The 22706-nt window shown below is 39.8% G+C and overlaps 4 protein-coding genes across 8 annotated transcripts in view; 2 read left to right on the top strand and 2 right to left on the bottom strand.

Annotated features, from left to right (window-relative positions):
* Window positions 1-808, bottom strand: part of LOC116332373 (MLX interacting protein) — a 33903-nt gene extending 33095 nt beyond the window's left edge. For both annotated transcript variants that reach the window (XM_031755301.2, XM_031755302.2), the window contains exon 1: window positions 201-808. In XM_031755301.2, coding sequence (XP_031611161.1) covers window positions 201-523 — 323 coding nt within the window. In that variant the 5' untranslated portion in view covers window positions 524-808. The remainder of the gene's footprint in view (window positions 1-200) is intronic.
* LOC116332480 (rab5 GDP/GTP exchange factor-like) lies at window positions 289-17623 on the top strand. Of its 3 annotated transcripts, none has more exons than XM_039621282.1 (9): window positions 289-424; window positions 14009-14182; window positions 14384-14511; window positions 15189-15340; window positions 15422-15491; window positions 15574-15709; window positions 15828-15922; window positions 16224-16480; window positions 16576-17623. In XM_039621282.1, the coding sequence occupies exons 2-9, from the start codon at window positions 14025-14027 to the stop codon at window positions 16960-16962; spliced, it is 1383 nt and encodes a 460-aa protein (XP_039477216.1). In that variant the 5' UTR covers window positions 289-424; window positions 14009-14024; the 3' UTR covers window positions 16963-17623. The 3 variants fall into 3 exon arrangements, with proteins under 3 accessions (XP_039477216.1, XP_031611314.1, XP_031611313.1); XM_031755454.2 differs by lacking the exon at window positions 289-424 and adding an exon at window positions 12509-12781; XM_031755453.2 differs by lacking the exon at window positions 289-424 and adding an exon at window positions 12509-12781 and having other exon boundaries at window positions 14006-14182.
* On the bottom strand, window positions 1218-13999 carry cfap251 (cilia and flagella associated protein 251). Of its 2 annotated transcripts, none has more exons than XM_031755299.2 (22): window positions 13169-13999; window positions 11594-11654; window positions 11241-11500; window positions 10995-11135; window positions 10717-10826; window positions 10521-10629; window positions 8466-8546; window positions 8295-8372; window positions 8165-8206; window positions 7832-8064; window positions 7564-7737; window positions 6459-6709; window positions 6220-6371; window positions 5911-6087; window positions 5607-5791; window positions 5405-5519; window positions 5059-5222; window positions 4870-4960; window positions 2250-2393; window positions 1947-2175; window positions 1717-1827; window positions 1218-1623 (listed from the first exon to the last, which is right to left on the bottom strand). In XM_031755299.2, exons 3-22 carry the CDS (start codon window positions 11433-11435, stop codon window positions 1469-1471), a joined length of 2937 nt encoding a protein of 978 aa, XP_031611159.1. In that variant the 5' UTR covers window positions 11436-11500; window positions 11594-11654; window positions 13169-13999; the 3' UTR covers window positions 1218-1468. The 2 variants fall into 2 exon arrangements, with proteins under 2 accessions (XP_031611159.1, XP_031611160.1); XM_031755300.2 differs by lacking the exon at window positions 1218-1623 and having other exon boundaries at window positions 1714-1827; window positions 1947-2056; window positions 2145-2175.
* Window positions 17624-18934: 1311 nt separating the features above from the next.
* On the top strand, window positions 18935-22589 carry psmd9 (proteasome 26S subunit, non-ATPase 9). Its single transcript, XM_031755394.2, has 6 exons — window positions 18935-19127; window positions 19225-19324; window positions 21048-21241; window positions 21347-21448; window positions 21695-21783; window positions 22425-22589. Exons 1-6 carry the CDS (start codon window positions 19002-19004, stop codon window positions 22450-22452), a joined length of 639 nt encoding a protein of 212 aa, XP_031611254.1. The 5' UTR covers window positions 18935-19001; the 3' UTR covers window positions 22453-22589.
* Window positions 22590-22706: the final 117 nt, after the last annotated feature.

Here is a 22706-nt window from a genome sequence, read left to right as displayed (position 1 = left end):
TCTACATTATCTCCAGGACCATACTCCCTACAAAATAATGATCATCGAGCAGGAAGTTAAAGGAAGACTCGTGACCGCATGCAGTCGCCCCATGCCTGACTCTGCACATAGAGGAAAGCTCAGCGTGGAGGAGTGGGTGAGGAGGAGCTAAAGTGAAAATGAATGTTCCCCGTGTGTTTACATAGTGCGCCATAACTTACCTATACGCCAGAGTCATGCACTCAAAGAGCTTCGTCAGTGACGCGTCTATGGAGAAGTGCGACGAGCTCGCTTTTCCAAAATGATAGGTCTGACACGTTTGTTTGTTGACAGTGTCGAAGTCGTAGCCTTTCTTCGGCGGGTGCTCGGTGTGGGGCGAGGACACCATGAAGTGTCCGCTGTGGATGATCTGAGACTCCAGTCCTTCTGCCTTCCTCAGCCCCAGGTGAGTCTCCTCCGTGTCCGAGTCGTCATCCTGCTCCTGCTTTATGCTCGCGGAAGGACAACGGTATTTGTGCCGCAGGGACACCTCGCTCATAGCCATGTCGATAACTCACCAGACAAATGGCTAAAGTTAGCCAGCAAGCTAGAACAATAAAACTCTCCCTTTCATGAGTCTCTCTGGAGAACACACCGATTGTTAAACTTCACCAGCTTCGCGCCGCGGAGTCGAGGCCCTCGGTTCACTCATCGCTAAGCTCGCTATCGGTCATTTAACTCCCAACTTAACTTGCCTTGAGTTGACGTAGCTACGAGTCTCAACGACCAGCTGACGAGAAGCTGCTCACTGGCCCCTCTGCCCAGAGCAGGAAGTTCCTGTCGCAAAGCGCCTCTGATTGGGCCGACTCAGAACCCCGCCCACTAGTGAGACCCAAAGTAACCTGCAGCCACAGACACGTTTCTGCAGCGAGGAAGGACAAGAGATCACGCTTATGATTTGTGACAATATCCTTAATTTAAGGATCAGGGGGAAAGCTCGGGTTTAGTGGTTTGGAGACAATGTTAATAAAAAAACAAGGCTGAGATGGTTTGGACAGGATAGGTGATATATCAGAAAAAGGGCTTTAGAATATGAAGCTGCAAGGTAGAAGGAAAAGAGAAAGACCTCAGGAAAGATCCGTGGATGTGGTGAAGGAGGACATGCAGCAGGATGATTTGACAGAAGATCCTAGGAAGGCAGAATATCTGCTGTGGCGACCCCTAAAGGAGCAGCTGATAAAAGAGAACAAGACTTGTTTTAAATCTTCCTTTATTAGAATGTATTTTCTGCATTTAACATGTGGAAGCGATTGTCATCAGAAACACTCAAATATCAACAGAAAAAAATTCTCTACTGCTTAACTGACTTTCTGTATAAGTATAAGATATAATGTTGTATATTTTAAGCCAAACACAGATTACACTCTACCTTCTGTTAATAACATGTTACAGTAATACTGCTGGTCTTTAAACAGACCAGCAGAGCTAAAACTTCGTCATAAACAGATTCTCAGGCAGACATTTTTGGTTCATCACTCTGGAGGGGAAGACCTGCTGCTCTGCTCTGTTCTGCTGAGGACGTGAAGCCCAGGATCTGACCTGTGAATGTCTCCACCGATATCTCACTTGGGATCACAGAGTCCAGTGCATACTCTGAATGTCCACCTGAGTACATGCGCAGAAAAAAAGATTTTATTCTCAGCATTTATGTGAATTCTTCGGTAATGACTTGGAAGTATGTGTTTTTGTATTACACACTTTTAGGTTCAGATGGTCCCCCTCCTTCTTCCTCGTCCTCCTCCTCCACATCATTGAGGCCTAAAAGAGCAGTGAAACACTCCACCACCTCTTCCTCTGTCATGTGTTCTCCTGGGTTTAATATCAAAATAACAAACATGTTGGATGTGCCAGTAAAAACTGACAATAAAACATGGAACATAGGATTAAGATTTATAACCAGTAAGAGGCAGACCAATCATTCTCGTTACCTCGAACCTGTAGAAGTTCTAGCAGCTCTTGTCTCTGTAGGACGGGCTGTCCTGTGCTGTCAACATTCCCAAGGGCCCAAAAAGCTCTAACCAGATCACTGCTAGAGATGCTGAAGGCCGGCCGGTGGTTGACATAAAGCTTGATAAATTCCTCCAGGTCAATGTCATTTACATATTTTCCTGTTTCGGCATACTTACTGAACTTAACTTCATTTTGCATGTCTTCTATCTGGTGAAGAAAATATGTTTAACTGTTATTAAAGGGTTGAGATTAAGTGCCGATTTTAGTTTCACTGAATTTACCTCTTGTTCAGTAGGATAGTACCCCAAAGCTCTCATGAGAGCGGAAACCTCTGACAAGGGGATTTTGCAAGACACTTGTCGTTTCTCCATCGAGTCCATGCCTTGATGATGGACTTGGCAGTAATAAAAAAAGTCCTCCATCTCCTAAAGAGAGAAAAACTCCCATTACTGATTAAAATGTCACGGTAAACAACAGTTTTAAAACTTGTACTAGGGCGAGGACTAATCTTGTTTTCTTGTATTATTTAGAAATACATTTTATGCGTGGCCATGTGCATTGGTCTTCAGTTGCGAGTGTCCAAAATAGTTTCCATATTTTTATATTTTTTTTTTAATATATATTTCTCTGTAAATTCGTTTTGTATAGCCATGCATAAAAAATGCAGGCTCATAATTTTTTAAGAAAAGTTAAATTAAATAAGAAAAATTCATGCACATATGCCTTCCTCTCTGAGAACCAACAGAATTAAAAGCACAAATAATTCATAAATCTAAGTCCATTAGATTAAATAAACTTTTTGGGGGGAAGTTGGGAAATTATTGTGTAGGTCATGTACGTTTAAATAAATAAATAAATAAAAAGAATAGCCCAATGAAATAAACACAATTTAAAAAGAAAAAATTAGGAGGTAAAAGCAGGAGAATAAGTACATAACAATTAAACAACAGAGCTCAGTGACTAAAAAAAAGACATTTATATTAAGGTGCTTAACAACCAGAGATCAAACAAATAAATACATGTATTGTAGTTTTTGGTGCACAAAATACCATATTATATAATTCCATTAATGCCAGTGGACATTCCCTGGCCCCTTTATTAGTTACATGTTGATTGTCCATGTTGGACCACTTTTTGCTTTCAGAACTGCTGAAAGTTAAGACTAAAAGTACCACAGGCCTATAGTGAAGGTCTTGTAATCTGAGGTAGTGCAAAAAGTGTGTAAATGTGTTTGGAATTTTTTTTTATATCCTGACAGGCGTGTTCACCTGTCACAAAAAGGAGAGTTACAGTAGAGTTATATAAAGGACTGTGGGAATTATTTCCTGTAGCATGCTTTATGGTAGCACTAAATCTGAGGGAGAATAAGCTCTGGTCCCTCTGTAGTGTGGAGCGGATGATTGAGAGCAGTTTGTTTAGTGACTTCCTGTCTCTCACTGACATGGGGGAGGAACACAAAATGGAAGAATGTTTGATGGCCGATGAGGTGTTAAGATTGGTGCTGTGTGGGGAGGGGCAACAGGGGGTCTGGTACTTTATCCTTTTCTGCTCGTTCTTGTTTCCTGAACTGAAGACCCTCTTTTTTTTCATTCATTAGGGCTTTCAGGTCAGTGGTGATGCAGGTCTTGTTGTTAGGTAAACAGCAGGCATGCTGTTTAGGATGATGGTATCCTTACAGAAATTTATATAATCCGTGATGCAATCCACGATTCTGATGATGTCATCCCCATGTGGCTCGTCCCACTCTGCATTGTCATGTGGGAGTACAGAGCAGAACTTCGCAATCTTCGCAAGCTTCCTGAATCCACCTCATCACAGACTTCATGGCAACATGGAGTCTTTGAAGAGGTCTTAACAGGACCAGGTTGTTTTCTGATCTACCTATTAGGGGCCGGGCAGGGGCTTTGTATGCATTTCTGCTGTCTGCATATAGAAGGTCAAGAGTTTTATTGTTCCATGTTTTATAGTCCACATACTGCTGAATAGATGGCAGAGTGGAGTCCTGATCAACAAGGTTAAAATCAGCAGTGATGATGAGTGATGAAAGCCTCAGGGTATTTACACTGTAGGTCAGCAAAAGTCGCTTGTGTTACATCACATGCCATTACCCTCAGCTCTAACACAGGTAGGCTGTGGGGTTCAAACAATGCTCAGTTGGTACTCAGCTGAGCATTAAACCATCACCACCAACCTGAACCACTGATACAAGACAGAATAATCCATGTTTTGATGTTTACGATATGAATGTTACAATAGAAATTAAGACTCATCAGACATCAGATATTTTTCCAATGTCCCCTGTCCATTTTTGGTGAGCTTGTGTGAATTGTGGCTTCAATTTCCTGTTCTTAGCTGACAGAAGTGGCACCCGGTGTGGTCTTCAGCTGCTGTAGCCCATCTGCTCCAAAGAGGTGATCTTCTTCATACGTTCCTTGCAAGAAGTAGTCATTTGAGTTACTGTTGCCTTTCTGTCAGGTCAAAGCAGTATTGATATTCTCCTCTGACTCAGGAAATCAGCAACACATTTTTCCCCAGAGAACTGCTGCTTACTGGGTATTTCTCTCTGTGAACCATAGAATTGGTTGTGTGGGAAAATAGCCACAGAGCAGCAGTTTTTGAAACACTCAGATCAGCCCATCTGGCATCAACAACCATGCCACGTTCAAAGTTACTTAAATGACCTTTTCCCCCATTCTGATGCTCAGTTTGGCCTTCAGCAGGGTGTCTTGACCATCATCTTGACCATGTCTACATACACTGCTACCATATCCGAGCTGATATATTTGCATTAACAAGCACTTGAGTAAGTGTGCCTCTAACATGTCTCAGTCTAAAAAAAATCTGAATAACGCTATGCTTGTTTACTTAAAGCTCAGCAGAAAAAGGAAAACTTTTACTCACTCTGTAGAACCTGCCATCTCGTCCTCCCTCTAAGAGACTGTAAAAAGGTACTATGTCCTTTCCCCCCAAAGCAGCTGCTGCCTCAAGCACACTATATTCATCACAGGAAAGAGGACAGATTTCAGGAAACATCATTATACTGCTCTTTCATTTCGACTAATTACCAGGTTGCTATGAAAAAAAACATACTTCAAGTTTATTTCCCATGAGAGGACTGTGCAGTCTGCTCCTCCTGCAGTGAAAATGAATCTGCCATCATAGGAGCAGGCAAATGCAGACACTCCTGCTGAATGGCAGATCAATGCATTCGACTTGTAGGGGTTCCCATCCAGTGGCAGAATCTGGAGACCCAACTAAAGAAAATACAAGATACTTCCATGATAGTATCACTATCAATGTGATAACAAGTTGATAAGAGAAAAGAAAGACACAAAAAACTTCTGTATTCAGTTGACTGCAGGAATTTAAAACAAGACACACCAGTTGGTGTAAGTGAAAGTCAAACATTTGTCAGTAAAATACTCCAAACACTGACCTTTTCCTCTGTGATGAACGCCAGGTAGTATGAGTTTGTATCAGCTCTTTCAGACTTGGGAAGAATCACTATCTTTTTAATTGGGGAGCCATATGTTGGGCCTTGAAGGGTCTTTCTGTTTTTGTAAAACATGTAATAGAGATGCGTGAGTATTTTGCTGTGACAGAACATCTGACTGATCTTGTCACAGTATTTTGCAGACCTGCACATCTTTGTTGTGCTGTTGAAAAGCCTCATCTTATATTGATCTGTGACGATGAGGAGAAACTGCTCTGCTGTAAGGGGAGGATGCCAAGTCATGCACATTGGCACACCGCTTTGCTCAATGCGCTCCGAGCTTAAGATGATGAGCCGGTCCACGCTGCTGTTCTCCAGGTCGTACTCCACCTTTTATTCAGTTCCACACAAGCACAGAGATTTGCATGTACCATCATCGTGTCATAAAAACAGCCGCAGAAAACACTAATGTAGACAAGAGTGCTGCAACTTAGACCAGGTAGACTAACCAGTTGGCGGTCCATTCCCAGAGAGAGTAGTCTGGGTTGGGTGCTGTCCAGGTGAACCCCGAAAAGAAGATCTTTGATGGGCTTGTAGTGAGAGTGGATCCTACCTAAATGCATCCATTGAGGTGAAGAGCCTTCTTTGGTGATCAAGTGAAACACTGACACTGCTTTTCCGGCATCCTGACAGACGTGCAAAGCATAAATCATCTCACAACAACAACAACAACAAAAAAATGTTTCTGTAACAATGACAGCTCTAACAAAACTCAATACAATATGACAAATTCCAGTCTACACAGTTTTCTCACTCACCGCAGTGGCGAGATACTTTGAGTCTGAGGAGAAGGTGATGAGTTGGATGCTGTCTTTGGTGTAATGTAAAGCTTCCTCTTGTTCACTCTCTAAGGTTCTGGCATTCAGTATGTGAACAGCTCCACTGGCAAAACCAACAGCCAGATATAATCCTGTTTAGAAATGAAATGTGACAAACAAAACTTTTACACACTGAGGATGTGGAAGCACTTTTCTTTTTAAACATAGTCTGACCTTACCTTTAGGGTCAAATGTGACACACTGAATCTGCTTCTCTGTCTTAAAGACCTTTCTACCACTGCGTACTTTGCTGCTATAGTCCCACATTTCTAAAATGCCTCCTTGGTTGCCAATGACCACAGCTGACTGACTGGGGTGGCATGTCACTGCATGTATAGGCTCATAATCCTCGTCCAGCACAATTCGAGTGATAAGGCTCTCTGCATTCACATGCACAACTCTGTGACTGACAGTGGTCACAGTGAAGTTCCTGCAGAAAAAGACAGGTCAGCTTGGCTAAAAATTTATAATCTGTATTTTCATTATGCTGTGTAAAACAGTTCAGAGTGAAGATATAGTATCGGGTTCAACATAACAAGTGTCCTGATGGCTTTGAGCCAGTAAAAAAGTGTTTGGCCTAAGTTGATTGGCCAGCACAGATCAATTCCTCTGTGAACATGAATGGATGCTCAATATAATTTTCTTTTAATCTCTTTAAACTACCTCTGCACATAAATTAAAAGAAGAATAGTGAACTTCTTGTAAGTAAAGTAAGTAAGTAAAATGTATTTATATAGCACTTTTAAAGCCAGGACTTTATTACAAAGTGCTTTACAGGGAATGTAAAAGTACATCAGACAAAAAAACCCAAAACATATTACACAAGAACATTACCCAAATGCCTGTCTAAACAGATGAGTTATAAGCTGTTTTTTAAAAATAAGCCACAGAGTTTTGTCTGCTCCTGGCCACCACAAGTTTGTTTAACATAGCAGTACCACAAACTCATATAAGGAGAAGAAGGTAAAATAGAAGCTGTCTGTCTATCTTGTATTTTTGCTAAGCACTGACAGAAATAAATCCATCTCCCTCTAGCAACGGTACCTGCAACGTACAGGGCTGAATCTAAAAAGGGAAGCAGTGGTTGCTACAGTGCATCAAGCTTACTCTAAAGCTCACTGATGTAGATTTATAATTTAAAATATAAATCTACCAATAATCTTTGCTATGTACTTGAGTATAGAAAGTAATCAGACTGGCATCGCTTTTATGGCCAGTAAAAGTCTGATCTAATGGTTCAGTGGCTCTTTAGGCTGAACACTGTAGTAGAGTAAAGTTGTATACCTGGTAATTAAGGGTTTGTAATCCAGTCTGTACTCCTGCTGTCTCCTCTTCCACTCTTTGGAAAATGAAATAGAAACAATGGCATCCAGATTTAATTCAGTGTACCAAGCGAGCAGGATGAATTTGCCATTGTAAAAGCAGACGTGGCTTTCAGTATTGCAAGTTACGATGCAGCTGTGATAGCATACAGACAAAGAGAGATTAGGAACCGGTAAACGCAGGTCACAACTGACATGCAACAACAGACAATATTTCTTGCTGTGCCCACCCGTCGGTGACGGCCAGAACAGTGATTTGCTGTTGCTGGAGGTTGATTCGATTGGCCGTGTCTTTGGCTGTGATTTCTTTCACAAGCCACTCAACAACACCCCCTCCAGAGGCTATTAAGATCTTAGGCTCTTCCCAGTGAAACACAGACCGACTGACAGACATATTAGCCACACCAAAATTTTCAGAGCGGACTGAAGTAAATTCAGCAGCACCGCTGGTTCCCTTATTGAACTGTAATGGCAAAACACACCAGAACACAAATCAATATATTCAGTTACATAATGAGACAGACAGTTTAACAAGAATTTAAAATTTAGAAGAGTATCTTCACCTTCTTGAACTTCAGGTCAGTATACTGCAGACTTCCACTTTCCTGAAAAAGGACGAGTCTATCACTATCACAATAAATACATAACAGTTGTACTACACTTTAAAAAAAAAAACTGAACAGCTGAACTCACGCTGCTGTAGAATAATACATGACTTTCACTGCTGCTGAGCAGCTGAGAGCTATTCATCGGCCTAAACATGATGTAATCCTGAAAAACAGCTCAACACTTCAACAGCTGTTCACCTCAGTGCCGTTTCCATAAAGTAATGGTGCTATTCACATACTGAGAAAGCATATTTACCTGAAAACCATATTTAGGATTGAGCTCGGTAAACCACAGAGGCTGTTCTGATTGATTGGTCCAGTCCCAAATGCACACACGCTGAAAAAATATATAGTTTAAGCAGATTGTCAGCTCATGAAAAGTTTGCTTTTACCTTACAGACACTGTTTGTTCTGCCAAATTCAAAAGTGTAATGATCTTAGCTGGTTTTTAAGCTTGGAAACAGCTCAGATTGGCCACACACACACACACACACACACACACACACACACACACACACACACACACACACACACACACACACACACATATATATTTGAAAGAGAGTCCTGTTGTTTGTTTGTATGTAAGTGTTTCTAAGACCAGGAAGTGTTACTTAATATAAAATGTCCTTTTTCATGAAGAACATGTTTCATAATCTCAGCAGTAACTTCTTTTCTTTTTAGATGTATCTAAACTGTGGGTGTCAGTGTAACTGTTATATGTAAAATAAAATGTGATAATAGTATAAATAACTCTGAATTTGTACTTTTGTATACATTTGCACGGTTCTGGTTAAATAATTGACTTACACCATTTTGATTTTAATTAGTTTGTGTGAAAAGGACAACACACAATGTGCAAAGTTATCAATTGCTCCCTCTCACCCAACATCCTCAGAATCAGCTTTTTTTTGTATAATAACTGTATTATATTTAAATAAGCCATACAAAATGTTACCTTCCACATCAGCAGCATTCTCTGAGCTACATGCCTCATGATTGCATAGGAGGGGGTCAAAAATTGCACTGTTTGGTTCACTTTTTCACTAAAGTTGTTTCATCATTGTAATATGTCCAAACTGTCATTTCACAGTCTATACTTACAAATGTTGAAATTTGACTATATTAGACATTTCTTTTGACCAGGAAATAACAGGGCTAGAAGATTAGTCTGGTATTAAAATTTAACTAAAAGGAGACCTTGCATGCGCTGTAACTTGTTTTGACCAGCTACAGTCATGTGAAAAAGAAAGTGCACACTTACGGCTTTAGCAGCCAGGTGATGATAGAGATATTATATAAATATAGACAGATAAATGTAGAAATATAAATATAGATATAATATGAAATGTAAATCTAATCTAATAATCTTTGCTGTATACTTATATGCTTATCAAATGTTTTTGATTAACTGATCCTCATCATGTGTGAGCACCTCTAATAACAGGAGAAGTTTTGGCAGTTTTCTGGTCTGGAACTTTGAGGTTAGGTTTGTATTAATACAGTCTCACAGTCTTCCCAGGAGTGGATGTCTCAGCAAATCCACCCCTGCTCAGAGAAACTGCAAAAAAAACCCAAGAGCCACATCGGAGACTCTAAAGTCCTCGGTTTGCATGATAAATGTTATATTTAGAAAATTAGAAAAAGACTGATCAACTATTGCTGGTTTAGAAGGTCTGTCATGATAAAGCCTCTTCTCTTCTAACAAGAACATGGCAGCACAGGTTAGTTTTGCAAAGGTGCATCTGAACAAACCACAAGACTTATGGAACAATGTTCTTTGGACAGATGAGACCTAAGTGGAGATTTTAGATCATAATATCAAAGTTTGGTCAAAGTATTTAGTCAGAGTCCAGACCTCAACCTGATTAAAATGCTGTTCTGGGACCTTAAGAGTGGTGAATAAATGAATACCCACAAACCTCAATGTCAAAAGTTTTCCACAATATTGTGAGAGACTGATAAAGTCATACAGAAAATGGTTATTGCTACTAAAGGTGGTTCTACAAGCCACCAATTCATGGCGTGTACTTATTTTTTCACAGAAACCATCCTGCGAAACCTTCTTTTCCATATGACTGCCAATCCCACATGGTGATATGACTCTTAAAAAATGACCCAAAATGCACTGTTTCATTGAAATATTAGAAAACAAAGAACGATCAATTTAGATACATTTTACTGATGCTCATTTTTTATTTTCCATGCATATATTATGATTACAGTGATTTATTTTTAATTTTTATTTTTTGCCAGCACAATAGCTCGGTGGAAATTTGATATTGTGACAGCCCTGAGCTGCCATACTTACTTGAAATTCTTCGGTCCCAAGTGTTGCCAGATGTTTTGTGTCGCTTGAAAACGCTATTGCTATGACACCGGCGTCAGGGTGACAATCAAACAACGTGTTCACAGGAATACTGTAACATTTATCATATAGGTGGTTACCATTGAGAGCAAGGTTAATGCAGTGAAAATGCCTCAATGTGTGCAGAATGAAGAGATACCCAGAGTAGGAGTCCCATATGATCACCATGCCATTTGGTCCCCGGTCTGCTGTTGCAATCCAGCGTCTGTCTTCACTCACACACATAGATGAAATGGAGTGGGAGTGCCCCTGAAGACATTAACGAGAATATATAAATCTGCACACCTGTTATGAAAAGATATACACTGTGAACATTTAACATGGAAAACCAGGCTAACATGATTTCTCAGATTGTTTATTGCAACTTAAAACAATGACTTACTCTCACATTGTTCAAAAAGCTGAAGTGACTTTTACCTTAAGCATGTGCTGGGATTTTGAGGTGTGATTGTAAATAATCCCAACATGAGCCGCAGCATAGAGCAAAACCAGCTCATCCTGGTCTTGCAGAGTGAAAACGGGAAGAGCAGGGTTCATGCCACAGATGAAATCTAGTGACTGGATGAAGGACAGGTTTAGGGTATTGCCAGGAATATGTGAAGTAAAACAGACAAATACTTTAAAATTACACTCAAATATAAACACTGATTGGGACATACTTACCAGTACATGTGCTTCAGCATCAGTTGTCTTCTTTGAGAAAAGTGTGTCTCTAGTTGCAGTGTAGACTTGAGACTGCCCAGTCCTCCTCGGTATGTCAGAGTTTTCCTTCTCTTCATCCTTACCTGCTTCTCCGCTGTCCTGTTCTTGTCCCACTAATGGGTGCTTTTCAGCTTTGTAGCTTGTGGGTGGCTCCATTATGATTAACCTTACCTTTTGGTACTTTTATAAGCCTTCTCCTTATTATCCTTGCCCTAAATTAACTGTAGGCCAAATAGTAACAGTACTTTATAAGAAAAACAACACATTAAAGCTCTATTCGATATTCGAATATGTCTTTTTAATTTTATTCCTACCAAAATTTAAAGTTTTCGTCTGTTCTGTCTGGCTGCTACTTGGAGGGAAGCGTTTCGTTGCCTAGTTACAGAAGATCAGCGGATGAGCCTTTTCAAATTAAAAGCATGATAGTCACAAAAGCACTCGAAAAGCATTAATAGTGGGGGGAAATGCTTTCCTTTCGATATGAAAACACCAGGAGGATCTTTCTGATCATTTAATATGTTTATTTATTGTAATTGTTACATTACATTATAGGATAATTACTGTCAAAAGAATAAACATTGTACTTTCTTTGGTGCTCATAGTAAACCAGCAATGTCCTAAATAAGTGTAGTATAGATATCCCAATAAAAACAATTGTCAACAAACAAAATTCAGTTGCCATTAAAAATTATGATAGTTGCTCCAGTTCTAATGGATGTATCACAGATTCTGAACAATAAAAACATAATGAGTGGTCAAAGCAGTCATATATGCCCTTTTAGAATGGGTGTGGAAAGCTTTGTGGGTGATCTACTAACCAAGTGTTTTATACAAACACAAACCAGTTCACTTAGCCCTGCCCCCCCCCCCCCCGACATTTATGATTTGTGAGGTTGACAGATAAAATAAACTCACGATGTACTGTATCATATTTCAGATATCAAATAGTGACATATTAAATATGTTTTTAAATAAAATAATTATATATTTAAATATTTTTTTTGTTTTTAATAGCATTTTTTTTTTTTACAATTTTAATTAGTTGACATATTATTTCATTAATTGATTATGTATTTATTTAAGATAAAAGCCACGACAGACAAAATTATGTCTTTATTAACTATAATAATTCGAGATCGCATTAACTAAAATGATGTTTTATTTTGAAATCTTCAGATGTATCTGCATATGTAAAGCTTTTACTTTGAAGGGTCGACACGGCGTCCAAATACCTGTACTTTCACGGTTTCCTTTCCTGGTTTTTCCGGTTGCACGGCTTTAGAAGCGGCGGACTTTCTAGTTCTGTTTCGTGCTACTGGGCGTTATTAATGTTTGTTACCTGTTCGTAGCCTTTCGTTTTTTCTTACTAAATGTCTTTAACCGAGGTCTGAAAGGTTCTCCTTATCATTATGAAGCGTTTATGACCGTGAAGACTCCAGAAAGTAAAGGAGCGCTCTGATAAGATAACAGCTGAGGCTGGTAATGGTTTTATCAGCAGACAGGTGAGACTGACGGTTGTGTTTAAAACAAGGTTTTGGTGACTGATTTAATGACTGACTGGTCACTCGCTTTTAGTTCGTACTAGCATTAGCATTAGCCAGCGGTTCTTATCGCCAATCCCCCTCAGCTGACAGTCAGCCGCTCCAACTTGAGATGCTAACGGCTAACACCCAACTCTCAACCACTCGCGTATTACCGAGTGTATGAAGTTAACTTTTTTCAGACATTATGCCTTCATTTAAAGGTTTAGAAAAAAATTTTTTACCACGGGGCTATAGCTTTTTGCAATAGTACTCGATACTGCTGAAAAAGTAAGTTAACTCTCCGCGCTATAGAAATGTATAAGACGTGTTAGGATACTAGGATATTTTAGGATATTTTTCACTCACTGGACACTTTAAGTAGACCTTGCTAGTGTCGGGTTGGATCCCCTTTTGCCCTCAGATCGGCCTTAATGCTTCACGCTATGGATTCAACATTGAACCGGAACCATTACGCAGAGATTTTTGTCCATATTGAAATGACAGCATCACACTGTTGCTGCAGATTTGTCAGCTGCACATCCGTGATGTGAATCTCCCGTTCAATCAGATCCCAAAGGTGCTTTATTAGATTGAGATCTGGTGACTGTGGAGCCCATTCGAGTACAGTGAACGCATTGTCGTTTTCAGTAAACCAGTTTGTGATGATTTGAGCTTTGTGAGGTGTGTTGTCTGTCCCATCAGAAGATGGGAACACTGTGGTCATAGAGGGATGGAAGTGGTGAGCGACGATACTCAGTTATGCTGTGGTGTTTAAGCAATGCTTAGTTGGTACTAAGGTTCAAAGTTTGCACAGCACCACCAGCCTGAACAATGATACAAGGCAAGATGGATCCATGCTTGAATGTTTTCTGACCCTGTGCCAAAATTTAACAGCAGTAATTGAGACATTTTTTCCAATCTTATATTTATCAGTTTTAGTTGTTTAGTTTAATGTTCTTTGGGTCACTGCAATTCTGACATTATGTGGTGATCCAGAATCATAATATGAGACTTGGTTGGGTTTTGTTTTAATATGTCACAGAGTCTGGGGCTATAGTTTCAAACACACAACTAAGCTTTCTTTGAAAATACTGACCTTTTTTATAAGACAAATATTAAGTAGTAAAGTATAATAATAATGATAGTGATAAGTACAGTGGAACTTTACTCTTTTTGTGCTCTAAAGCGGAATTGTACGTCCAGCAGGTAGCCTATAAAAGACATGTGGATGGATAAACAGAGAGGAATCAGAGTTTCTCAGGAGGAGCTGCTCTGTAAGAACGCCTGTGGTTACTATGGAAACCCAGCATGGCAGGGTTTGTGCTCCAAATGCTGGAGAGAGAGGGCACGGGCTGCTGGAACCCCGAGAGAAGAAATTAGGTAAACCTTATTCACGCTGTTACGTTTGCACATCATTATGTTAAAGTATATTGAAAATGTATGTGAGAATACTGTCCTTTAATATGACATCTGGATATGTGAGGGTATGAACACATCAGTCTAAATACAGAGAGAGACCTTCCATTTGTCTTCTGTCTCTCAGCTCGGGACAGAGATGTCTAATCCTTTCATTCCTCGTAGACCGCGCAGTGATGGAACGCTCCCCACATTCTCCAAATTTGAGGAGAAGAAAAACATTGAGAAAGGTCGTCGAATTAACACAGTGAGAAGACTCTTCTGGGGCAGCCCATCGCCTCCAAAACCTCAAGGTAAATCTTTAGTTTTGTGGTTTTCTTAAAGTCATTATTAGGTCAACAGCCAATTACAGCAGCTGCCCCCATTTGAGGTTGCCACAGCAGATCAGCTGCCTCCATTTCACCTTGTCCTAGCGTCCTCCTCTGTCACACCAACCAAGGTGGCCCCATTTACTTTTTTTTTCTACAATCCTGTCTCTCTGAAATACTCAAAAAGAAGAATAACTTAATACTACCCAGCTCCTCTGAATAGAAAGCCAGAATTCTTCCTCTAAACATTGTCGTTAAGTCCATGAAGGTAAAAGGTTTGACCTTACCTCAGTATTTTTGCTGTCTGTAAGAAAAAACCCAGCAAAATGCAGAGAATAAGGCAACAGACTTTACTAATAATCACTGTACATAAACATCCACCATACCTTCTGCTGAACCAGAGTGCGCTGTATATACTGTTTTGGTCTTTTGTACACATCCAAATTGTACATACCTATATACTATATATAGCATTACCAGGCCTCTGGAGAACCTCAAGACATGTTAAGGATGTAATTTAGCCATATATATCAGCTGTGTTGGATCAAGGACACATCTAAAACCTGCTTGAGGCCTAGAGTTCCCTCACTCCTGGATTAGATTATCTGGCTATCTGTTTGGATTTTGCTGCCTCTTCATCTTTTTACTATTTGTCCCTCCAGAGCCTTCTGAAACCCGTGCAAATGTCTTAAAAGCCTACGAAAACCTTGAGCCTGGAGACTTCACTGGTTTCCTAAAGATACTTCGGAGTCCTCCTTCCCAGCGCTTGCAGTCCCGCTGTACAGCTTTTCTCAACACAATGGAGGCATACCATGTAAGCAGTTTAAGCATCTAACACGACACTTCTGTCATGAGCTAGAGGCGTCCTGATCATCGATTCACATTATCTTTGCAGGATCTGCCGGTGCAGAAGCAGTCAGACCTCGTGCAGGATTTTTACCAGTCTTTTGCTGAATATTTTAGCAGTGAGTACAGATCGGTTCCAAACTGCGTATGATACAATATTTGTATTTAAAGAGGCTTTTAAATTGCTGTTTATGTTTTCAGGTTTTCCTGAAGCTCAGGTCACTCAGATAATGGAGCATGTAGAGAAGTTAATAATGACACGGCTGCACAAATGGGTTTTCTGCCATGACAGCTGTGATGATGAACAGAAGGACCTGGCTCTCCAGAGAAGGATCCGGTACATCAGCTGTGTTTTTGTTTTTGTTTTACCCATAATAGAAAGGAAAAAAAAAAACTTCTAATCCTGAGTTAAAAGTCAGTTTTTGTTTTTTATAACTAATGTCTCTTATTTGCAGTTCTTTGAACTGGGTTACGCCGCAGATGCTAGGCGTACCTTTTCCTGATGAAAAGGTCTCAGTCACAGGCGACCCCTTTCTGCCTGCTATAACTGGTGATTTAAAATCTCAATACTTAAATGAGCAGTTTAACATGGTGGGAAATGCATTTGTTTGCTTTCTTATTTAAAAATTGCATCAAAAGATTCATGTCATGAGCAACTTTAATGCTGGTAACAGATTACCTGTGTATGGGTCCAGGCTTGCCAACTGCAGCCTCGTATTTAACTCCCTGACATAAGAAAGTAAAAAGTGCATTTCCCAAAATGAAAAACTGTTACTTTAATGATAAAGGACGGCATATTTTGTCAATGTCATAACATTTGAAATGAGTTCCAGCCTTTATTTCTCCAACAGCCATAATCGAAATGGATGCCAAACGAGCACCTCAAGATAAACTCGCGTGCATTTCCAAATGCAGCCAGCATGTCTTCGAAGCCCTCTCCCGCTCAAACAGTGAGCCTGCTAATGCTGATGACTTCTTGTCAAGCCTGGTTTACGTGTTGCTGAAGGCCAATCCGCCTCGCCTCCACTCCAACATGCAATACGTGATTCGTTTTGGGCTCCCTCACAGTCTGATGGCGGGAGAGAGCGGCTACTATTTCACTAATTTGGTGAGTTGACTGCAAAGTTCCTCACACATCACACACCACAGGGTGCTGTTAGACCTGTTAATAACTCATACGGGTGTCCTCATGTCTTTATTTAGTCCTGTGCTGTGGCCTTCATTGAAAAGCTGGATGGGCCGGCACTCAGCCTCAGTCCAGAAGAGTTTGAAGGCTACATGCTGGGTCAGCGTACTCCCTCAGCATTAAACAGGAGGCAGCAGGTGATCAGTGACACACAGAACCTGCTAGAGGACCTCAAAGGCAGGCAGGAGAAGCTGGACCAAGGTATGGATGCTCTCAATGTGCAGCTACAAAAGTGGGTCCAAGAAGTTCATTCACAGCTGGACGAGACCAGAAGCCAATTTGTCCTGTCTCAGAAGGAGATAACGGCTCAGAAGGAGGTTTTGTTGTCCACTCAGGATAATAAGGAGGAGTCAGTGCTGGTGCTTGAGGATCAAGACGGAGGTCTGAGGGAAACAGGCTGTTAGGCATTTCTATTAATAGAGCTAATCTGGCACTTGACTTTATTTAATCGTCAGCACTAACATTTGTAGGCTGCAGGACAAATAAACTTTCCAGTGCCACATTTGCACATGCTCCCAATGCAGGAGTAGGGCATTTGTAAGCCAGCTGAAGATGAAGGAGAACTTACTGAAGGAAACTTTATGCATGCAGTAACACAGTGTTCACAGAGGTTTTAATGACTTTAGTCCAAATTATTCGCACATCTGTCCAATTTAAGCATTGAGCCAATAAATCACATTCCAGTTTCCAATAAGAGATCTCATATGTACCATTTAAGCACTCAGGGTACACAGCACTTACAGATGTAGAGCGAACACTATACGGTACTTATTCACTATGATAATTTTGAATAGTTTTATACCATTGTGCCTTTATGTATGCTGCTCTGAAATTCAGAAGTATGCTACAGGACAACTTGGTGGGACTGTTCTTGACTAAAAGTCAGGGGTGTATTTGTGAAAGCTGTGTATTTGTTCTTAGCACGTGGGTGCAAAAAAATGTTCAGCATACAGAAGCTGCACGTTGTTTACAGCTCTTGAAAGATTTCTGAAAAAAATCCAAGGGGTTAATCTAAAGATCTGTGATTGTATGTATCTAATATATTAAAGGTGACACATGATTGAATGTAATGTGTTTGGGTGTTTTCCTTCACTAAACCAGATGATTACTTGCCATATCGCCAACAGAGAAGTTTTAGAAACTTAGCTCTTTGGAAAGTCAGACAGGTGTCAGATGTTGAAATGACTCAGTCCAATGCCTAACTGATAGAGTCCAAACCTGTTCCTCCTTTACTAATTTCCATAAAAATCTTTTTTTTTTTTTTTCAAAAAAAAAAAAAAAAAAGATCAAAAAAACTTTATCAAATAAATGGAAAACTGAAGGGTTTCAAATTCATGCTGAGATTCTAGTAGCAATAAGTGTCTGCATCTTATATGATAAAAATAAACTGTTTTTTTTTTTTTTTTTAAAGCTACTAACATTTTTTTACACTTTTGTTTATTTAGTATGCAGGAAAAATCCAGTACTCAAAAAAGCCTCACACTAATATTTTGTTTAGTTTTGGTGAGGGCAAAGCAGTGATAATCTCATGCAACTTCATAACTGTATTTTCATCCAGCATTACTGCATCATTGGAAGGGGGGTGTCTAGTCATTCAGGATATACAGGCAATAAGTTATCCTAATTTTTTGGCGAATAAAATTGCCTAATCTAGATCTTCAGTAGAGTGGAAGAGAGCCTGACCATAATAACTAAAAGTAAAGTCACGTATGTCACAGTGAGTAAAGAAGAAATGCTCAATGCATCATGGGAAGCCCCCAGCAGGCAAGGCCTATTGTAGTGTTACTAAGGAAGGGTTGGGGTCAAGGTCACCTGATCCACTCCTAACAATGAACTATATTAAAACGGAAAGTTTTAAACCTAATCTTAAAAATAGAGAGGGTGTTTCTCTCTCAAATCCAAACTACGAGCTGGTTCAGCAGAAGAGGCCCTTGAGAGCTTAAGGCTCTGCTTCTCAGATGGAAGCAGGTAGAGGGGGAAAAAAACATATGAGCTGAGAAATGCACAAAAGGAAGAATCATTGATCACTGTTGTGTATGAGATGTTGGAAGTTTTTTATTTGGTCTTTGTACTGATGGAACCCAGTGGTGAACGTGTTATCCACTGGAGTATAAAAATGTAAACCAAAGTTTAAACGTTTCAGTTTATGTATTTTTTTAGAAATTCTATATGTGTCATTTAAATTATTAGTTATTTAATTCTAAATCTGCGCTTTCGGCTGTAGTTGTTTTGGACAACATAACAATGACCAACAATAATTACTACTAATTTCATTATTACTTGTGCTGGTAGCAGTAATATCAGTCTAAAGATCGTCAATATAGTTCTAAAATGTTTTCGTACAACGAGCAAATCATTGAGGGGCAGCGGAGCGCTTTACTGCCAAATAAAACCAAGAGAAGAAGAAACAGGAGCTATACCGGAAGCACTAGTTGGAGTAGCCATGAAGATGACGGATGGAAACATTTCTGGAAACTCCGAAATAACAATGGGTGATGTTAAAAACCTCATCAAGAAGAAAGATGAAATTGAAGAGCAGATAAAGGCGTATTACGACGTCCTACAAGACGTAAGTCAGCGACCATATTATTAGCAAAACGTAGCACAAAGCTAAGTCTCAGTAAGGTTTTTTTTTTTTATTCGTCTTTGTTTACTTTTATTTACAGCAGGGGGTCGGAGTTGAAGACTCCTTGGTGGATGCGGAGGGTTACCCACGAGCAGATGTTAATCTGTACCAGATTAGGACGGCAAGGCACAACATTTCATGTGAGCGGCAGTTTGTTTGCTTTCAGTGGTTTCCCTGACAGCTGGAGACACGCTTGTCGTGTTTGACTGTGTGGCAGATAATGGTCTCTTTATGTTGTGTGGCAGAAAAACTGATGTATGCTATCAAAGCACAAACTGATATCTGATCATTTACCCACACCACGTGTGCGGTGCATTTTTAGAAGTTAAAAAAGTATTTCAGATAACTTATCTACGAGCCCAAGGCAAAAGTACATGTTAATGGTCACTAAAAGATTTTAAAGGTGACACCAACGGATAATTCTATTTGGTTTTAATACATGTAGTAAGCATTTTAAATGCCGTTTATTTTGCTACGATGTAATACACTTGCCAGAGTGTACACCAGATTGCACCCACCTTTGCCTTCAGAGCTGCCTTAATGCTTCATTGCATAGATTCAATAAGGTGCTAAAATACACCTGGTTCATATTGGTTTGGTTTATGTTGACATGATAGCGTCACATAGTTCCACCATAGCCATAAGGTGCTCTAAAGAATTGACCTTTGAGGGCTGTAGAAGCACTTTGAGTACAGTGAACCTTCTTGGACATGACAGTGCTGTCCTGTCTGTGTCGTGCTTGGACATTATACTGTCATGTCCAAGAAACCACTTTCAGATGAGCTTTGTGGCATGGTGCGCTGTCCTACTGGAAGCATCCATCAGAAGCCTGGCACATTGTGTGGATAAAGGGATGAACATGGTCAGCAACAATACTCTGGTAGGCTGTGAAGTTTAAATGATGCTCACTCAGTACTAAGGACCCAGAGTGGGCCAAGAAAATATCCCCAACACATCACCGCAAACTACTTGAACTACTGATGCAGTGGATTCATGCTTTTGTTGCAGCAGAAATGAAAACTCATCAGACCAGGAAACATTTTTCCAATCTTCTGTTGTTTGATTTTAAAGAGCCCCTCGCCATTTGTAGCTGTAGTTTTTTGTTCTTAGTTGACAGGTGTAGCACCTAGTGTGGTCTTCTGTTGCTAATATGTCCTAAGGTTCCAGATGTTGTGAGTTCAGAGACGCTCTAGCGTGGCTATAATGAGTGGTTATTTGAGTTACTGTTGCCTTCCTATCAGCTTGAAGCCATTCTCATCTGACCTCTGACATCAGCAAAGTATTTTCACTCAGAGAACTGCCACTTACTGGATATTTTCTGTTTTTCAGACCAGTCTCTGTAAACCCTAGAGATGGTTGGTTGAATGTAGCCTCCCTGCTACATTCAATGTAGCTGCTGCCATGTAATTGGCTGATTTGCAAAGCAGTTGAACAGATGTCTTCAACAAAGTGGCTATTTGGTGTATATTATATACTTATGTTTACTTAATATTTTATTTAATGTATAATTATTATTTATTATATTTCTTTGATTTCAGATTATTTTTAATCCCTTTAAGATATTTACTCTATACTTAATAATAAACTGAGCTTTATAAAAGGAAGAAGACAATGAAAAGATTCCATTACAAAATACAAAATCTAAAGGTCATGTTACACATTTTCTGGTCATATAATAAATGTTAGGCTGATATTTAATGTACACATTAAAAAAAAAAAAGACAAAGTAGCACATCTCCACACTGAAGTAGCTTCATTCATTAATGAATCAATTAATTTCATAAAGATCTCAGCTCTATATCAATAAAGTTCTTTGTATATAAACATATTCTTAATTATGAGAGCCTTGATTGTGTATTTCAGGCCTACAGAACGATCACAAGGCCATCATGGCGGAGATAGAAGAAGCCCTGCACAAGCTGCATGCTCGAGAGAAAGCCAAACGGGAACAGGATGAGGCAGAAGCCCAAGAGGAGGCGATGGAACATCAGGTTACGCTGCCTCCACCTTTCGCACGGGTGGATGCTGTGACAGAGGGATCACCTGCCTGTGGAGCTGTGAGTGATGTGAACTTTTGTAACTAGCAGCTGTTTTCAGTTTGCACTGCAAAACATTGTGGGGGGGGTTTTCTCCTATAATTGTAGTGATTGTTTCTTTTAAAGGGGCTCCGAGTCGGTGATGAATTGATCGAATTTGGTTCTGTGAACACGGGCAACTTTCAGAACCTCCAGAATATTGCTTCTGTGGTGCAACACAGTGAAGGGGTAAGAACCACAGACAACTCAATGGGCAATTAATCAAACTTCATTTCTTAATATTCCATTACATTTTATTTTTTTTTTGATGCATGAAGCTTGTGGTGCATAAGAAATCATACTTTGCATATAATTTCATTTCTATTTACCTTTGTGATAATGAGAGAATGCAATGGCTTTTTGTTATTGTTTCTTAAAAGCATCTCCGTTGTTGTTATTTGAGTCTGAAAACTGTAATTTGACATTCCTCTGCAGAAACCATTGCGGGTCTCGGTGATCCGGGCTGGCCAGAAAGTTCAGATGAGCCTGACTCCACAGCGGTGGTCAGGCAGAGGTTTGCTGGGGTGAGTGCACGACTGAAGCAAAATCACGTGTTTGACATAGACTAAGGCTCTCCCCCAGCTCAGGGGATGCATGCTTTAAAGCCTGACAGTGTTGCAGCACTGTAGCAAAGTCTCTCCCATTTCTATGCTAGCAACTAAGTTTGTGTCCTATCACATCATCTGGGAAAACACCATTCTAAATTTTTACTGGATATAAAATCCACCACCTGGTTGGGGCTTTGAGAAGTTTTCAAATTTAAAAATGAATGAGTGAATAATTAATTTTCTTGCATCATCTGAAATACTGTGGTTTAATTTCTCTCACCCTCATAGCCCTCAAATACATACTACTCTACCTCTGCTGCTGTCACAGTTGCTAGGCAACAGGAGCAGCTCAGTGTGGGATTTGTGTCCTATATAGTACACGCCTTCAGAGGATGCAGCTCCTGAGTTGTACAAGTTTGGAGATTAGTAGATATTTGGAAACAAAAAAAGTGATGCCCTCAATGACAAGAAAATGCTGAAAAATTGTTTCTTGGCATATTATTTCTACAATTTGCCATGCAGTGACACTAGTAAAACACTTTTTAGTACACATACTTAAAATTTATCATATCATGTCCATTACAAGTAAAAAGTTATTGATTTTTTGTATTTTTCAGATGTAACATCATTCCAGTTCAGCGATGATCACCCTAACACTTAAAGTTTGAAAACTCTTCCTCTGGCCTTTTCACTACTTTAATGGGAACTTGGAACAATCTCCTTCATTCCACAGTTTTCAGAATGGGATGTATGAAAATAAAGCACCTCTGTTCAAGAAGTCATGCTGAGTTTACCGAGTGTGGAGCTGAACCTTGATTAGATTTGTGTTTAAAAAGCAGCTTTATGGTATTCAGTGTTGAGGGTTTGATTTCCTGTTGGGAGCACAGCTGCACACTTAT

The sequence above is a fragment of the Oreochromis aureus genome, linkage group 12, assembly GCF_013358895.1.
Source record: "Oreochromis aureus strain Israel breed Guangdong linkage group 12, ZZ_aureus, whole genome shotgun sequence".
Lineage (NCBI taxonomy): Eukaryota > Metazoa > Chordata > Actinopteri > Cichliformes > Cichlidae > Oreochromis > Oreochromis aureus.
The sequence above is the reverse complement of the archived record's forward strand: the minus strand, read 5'-3'. Positions and strand labels throughout refer to the sequence as shown.

Excerpts from the sequence above, each read along its gene's own strand:
- cfap251 (XM_031755299.2), bottom strand. The coding sequence starts at position 11,435 with ATGGAGCCACCCACAAGCTACAAAGCTGAAAAGCACCCATTAGTGGGA. Across the intron at positions 10,827-10,994 it reads AATCCCAGCACATGCTTAAG|GGGCACTCCCACTCCATTTC; the intron begins GTAAAAGTCACT and ends TAATGTCTTCAG. Across the intron at positions 4,961-5,058 it reads TCATGGGAAATAAACTTGAA|TGTGCTTGAGGCAGCAGCTG; the intron begins GTATGTTTTTTT and ends TGATGAATATAG.
- LOC116332480 (XM_039621282.1), top strand. The coding sequence starts at position 14,025 with ATGTGGATGGATAAACAGAGAGGAATCAGAGTTTCTCAGGAGGAGCTG. Across the intron at positions 14,512-15,188 it reads ATCGCCTCCAAAACCTCAAG|AGCCTTCTGAAACCCGTGCA; the intron begins GTAAATCTTTAG and ends TTGTCCCTCCAG. Across the intron at positions 15,492-15,573 it reads TTTTGCTGAATATTTTAGCA|GTTTTCCTGAAGCTCAGGTC; the intron begins GTGAGTACAGAT and ends TTATGTTTTCAG.
- psmd9 (XM_031755394.2), top strand. The coding sequence starts at position 19,002 with ATGAAGATGACGGATGGAAACATTTCTGGAAACTCCGAAATAACAATG. Across the intron at positions 19,325-21,047 it reads GGCAAGGCACAACATTTCAT|GCCTACAGAACGATCACAAG; the intron begins GTGAGCGGCAGT and ends TGTGTATTTCAG. Across the intron at positions 21,242-21,346 it reads GATCACCTGCCTGTGGAGCT|GGGCTCCGAGTCGGTGATGA; the intron begins GTGAGTGATGTG and ends TTTCTTTTAAAG.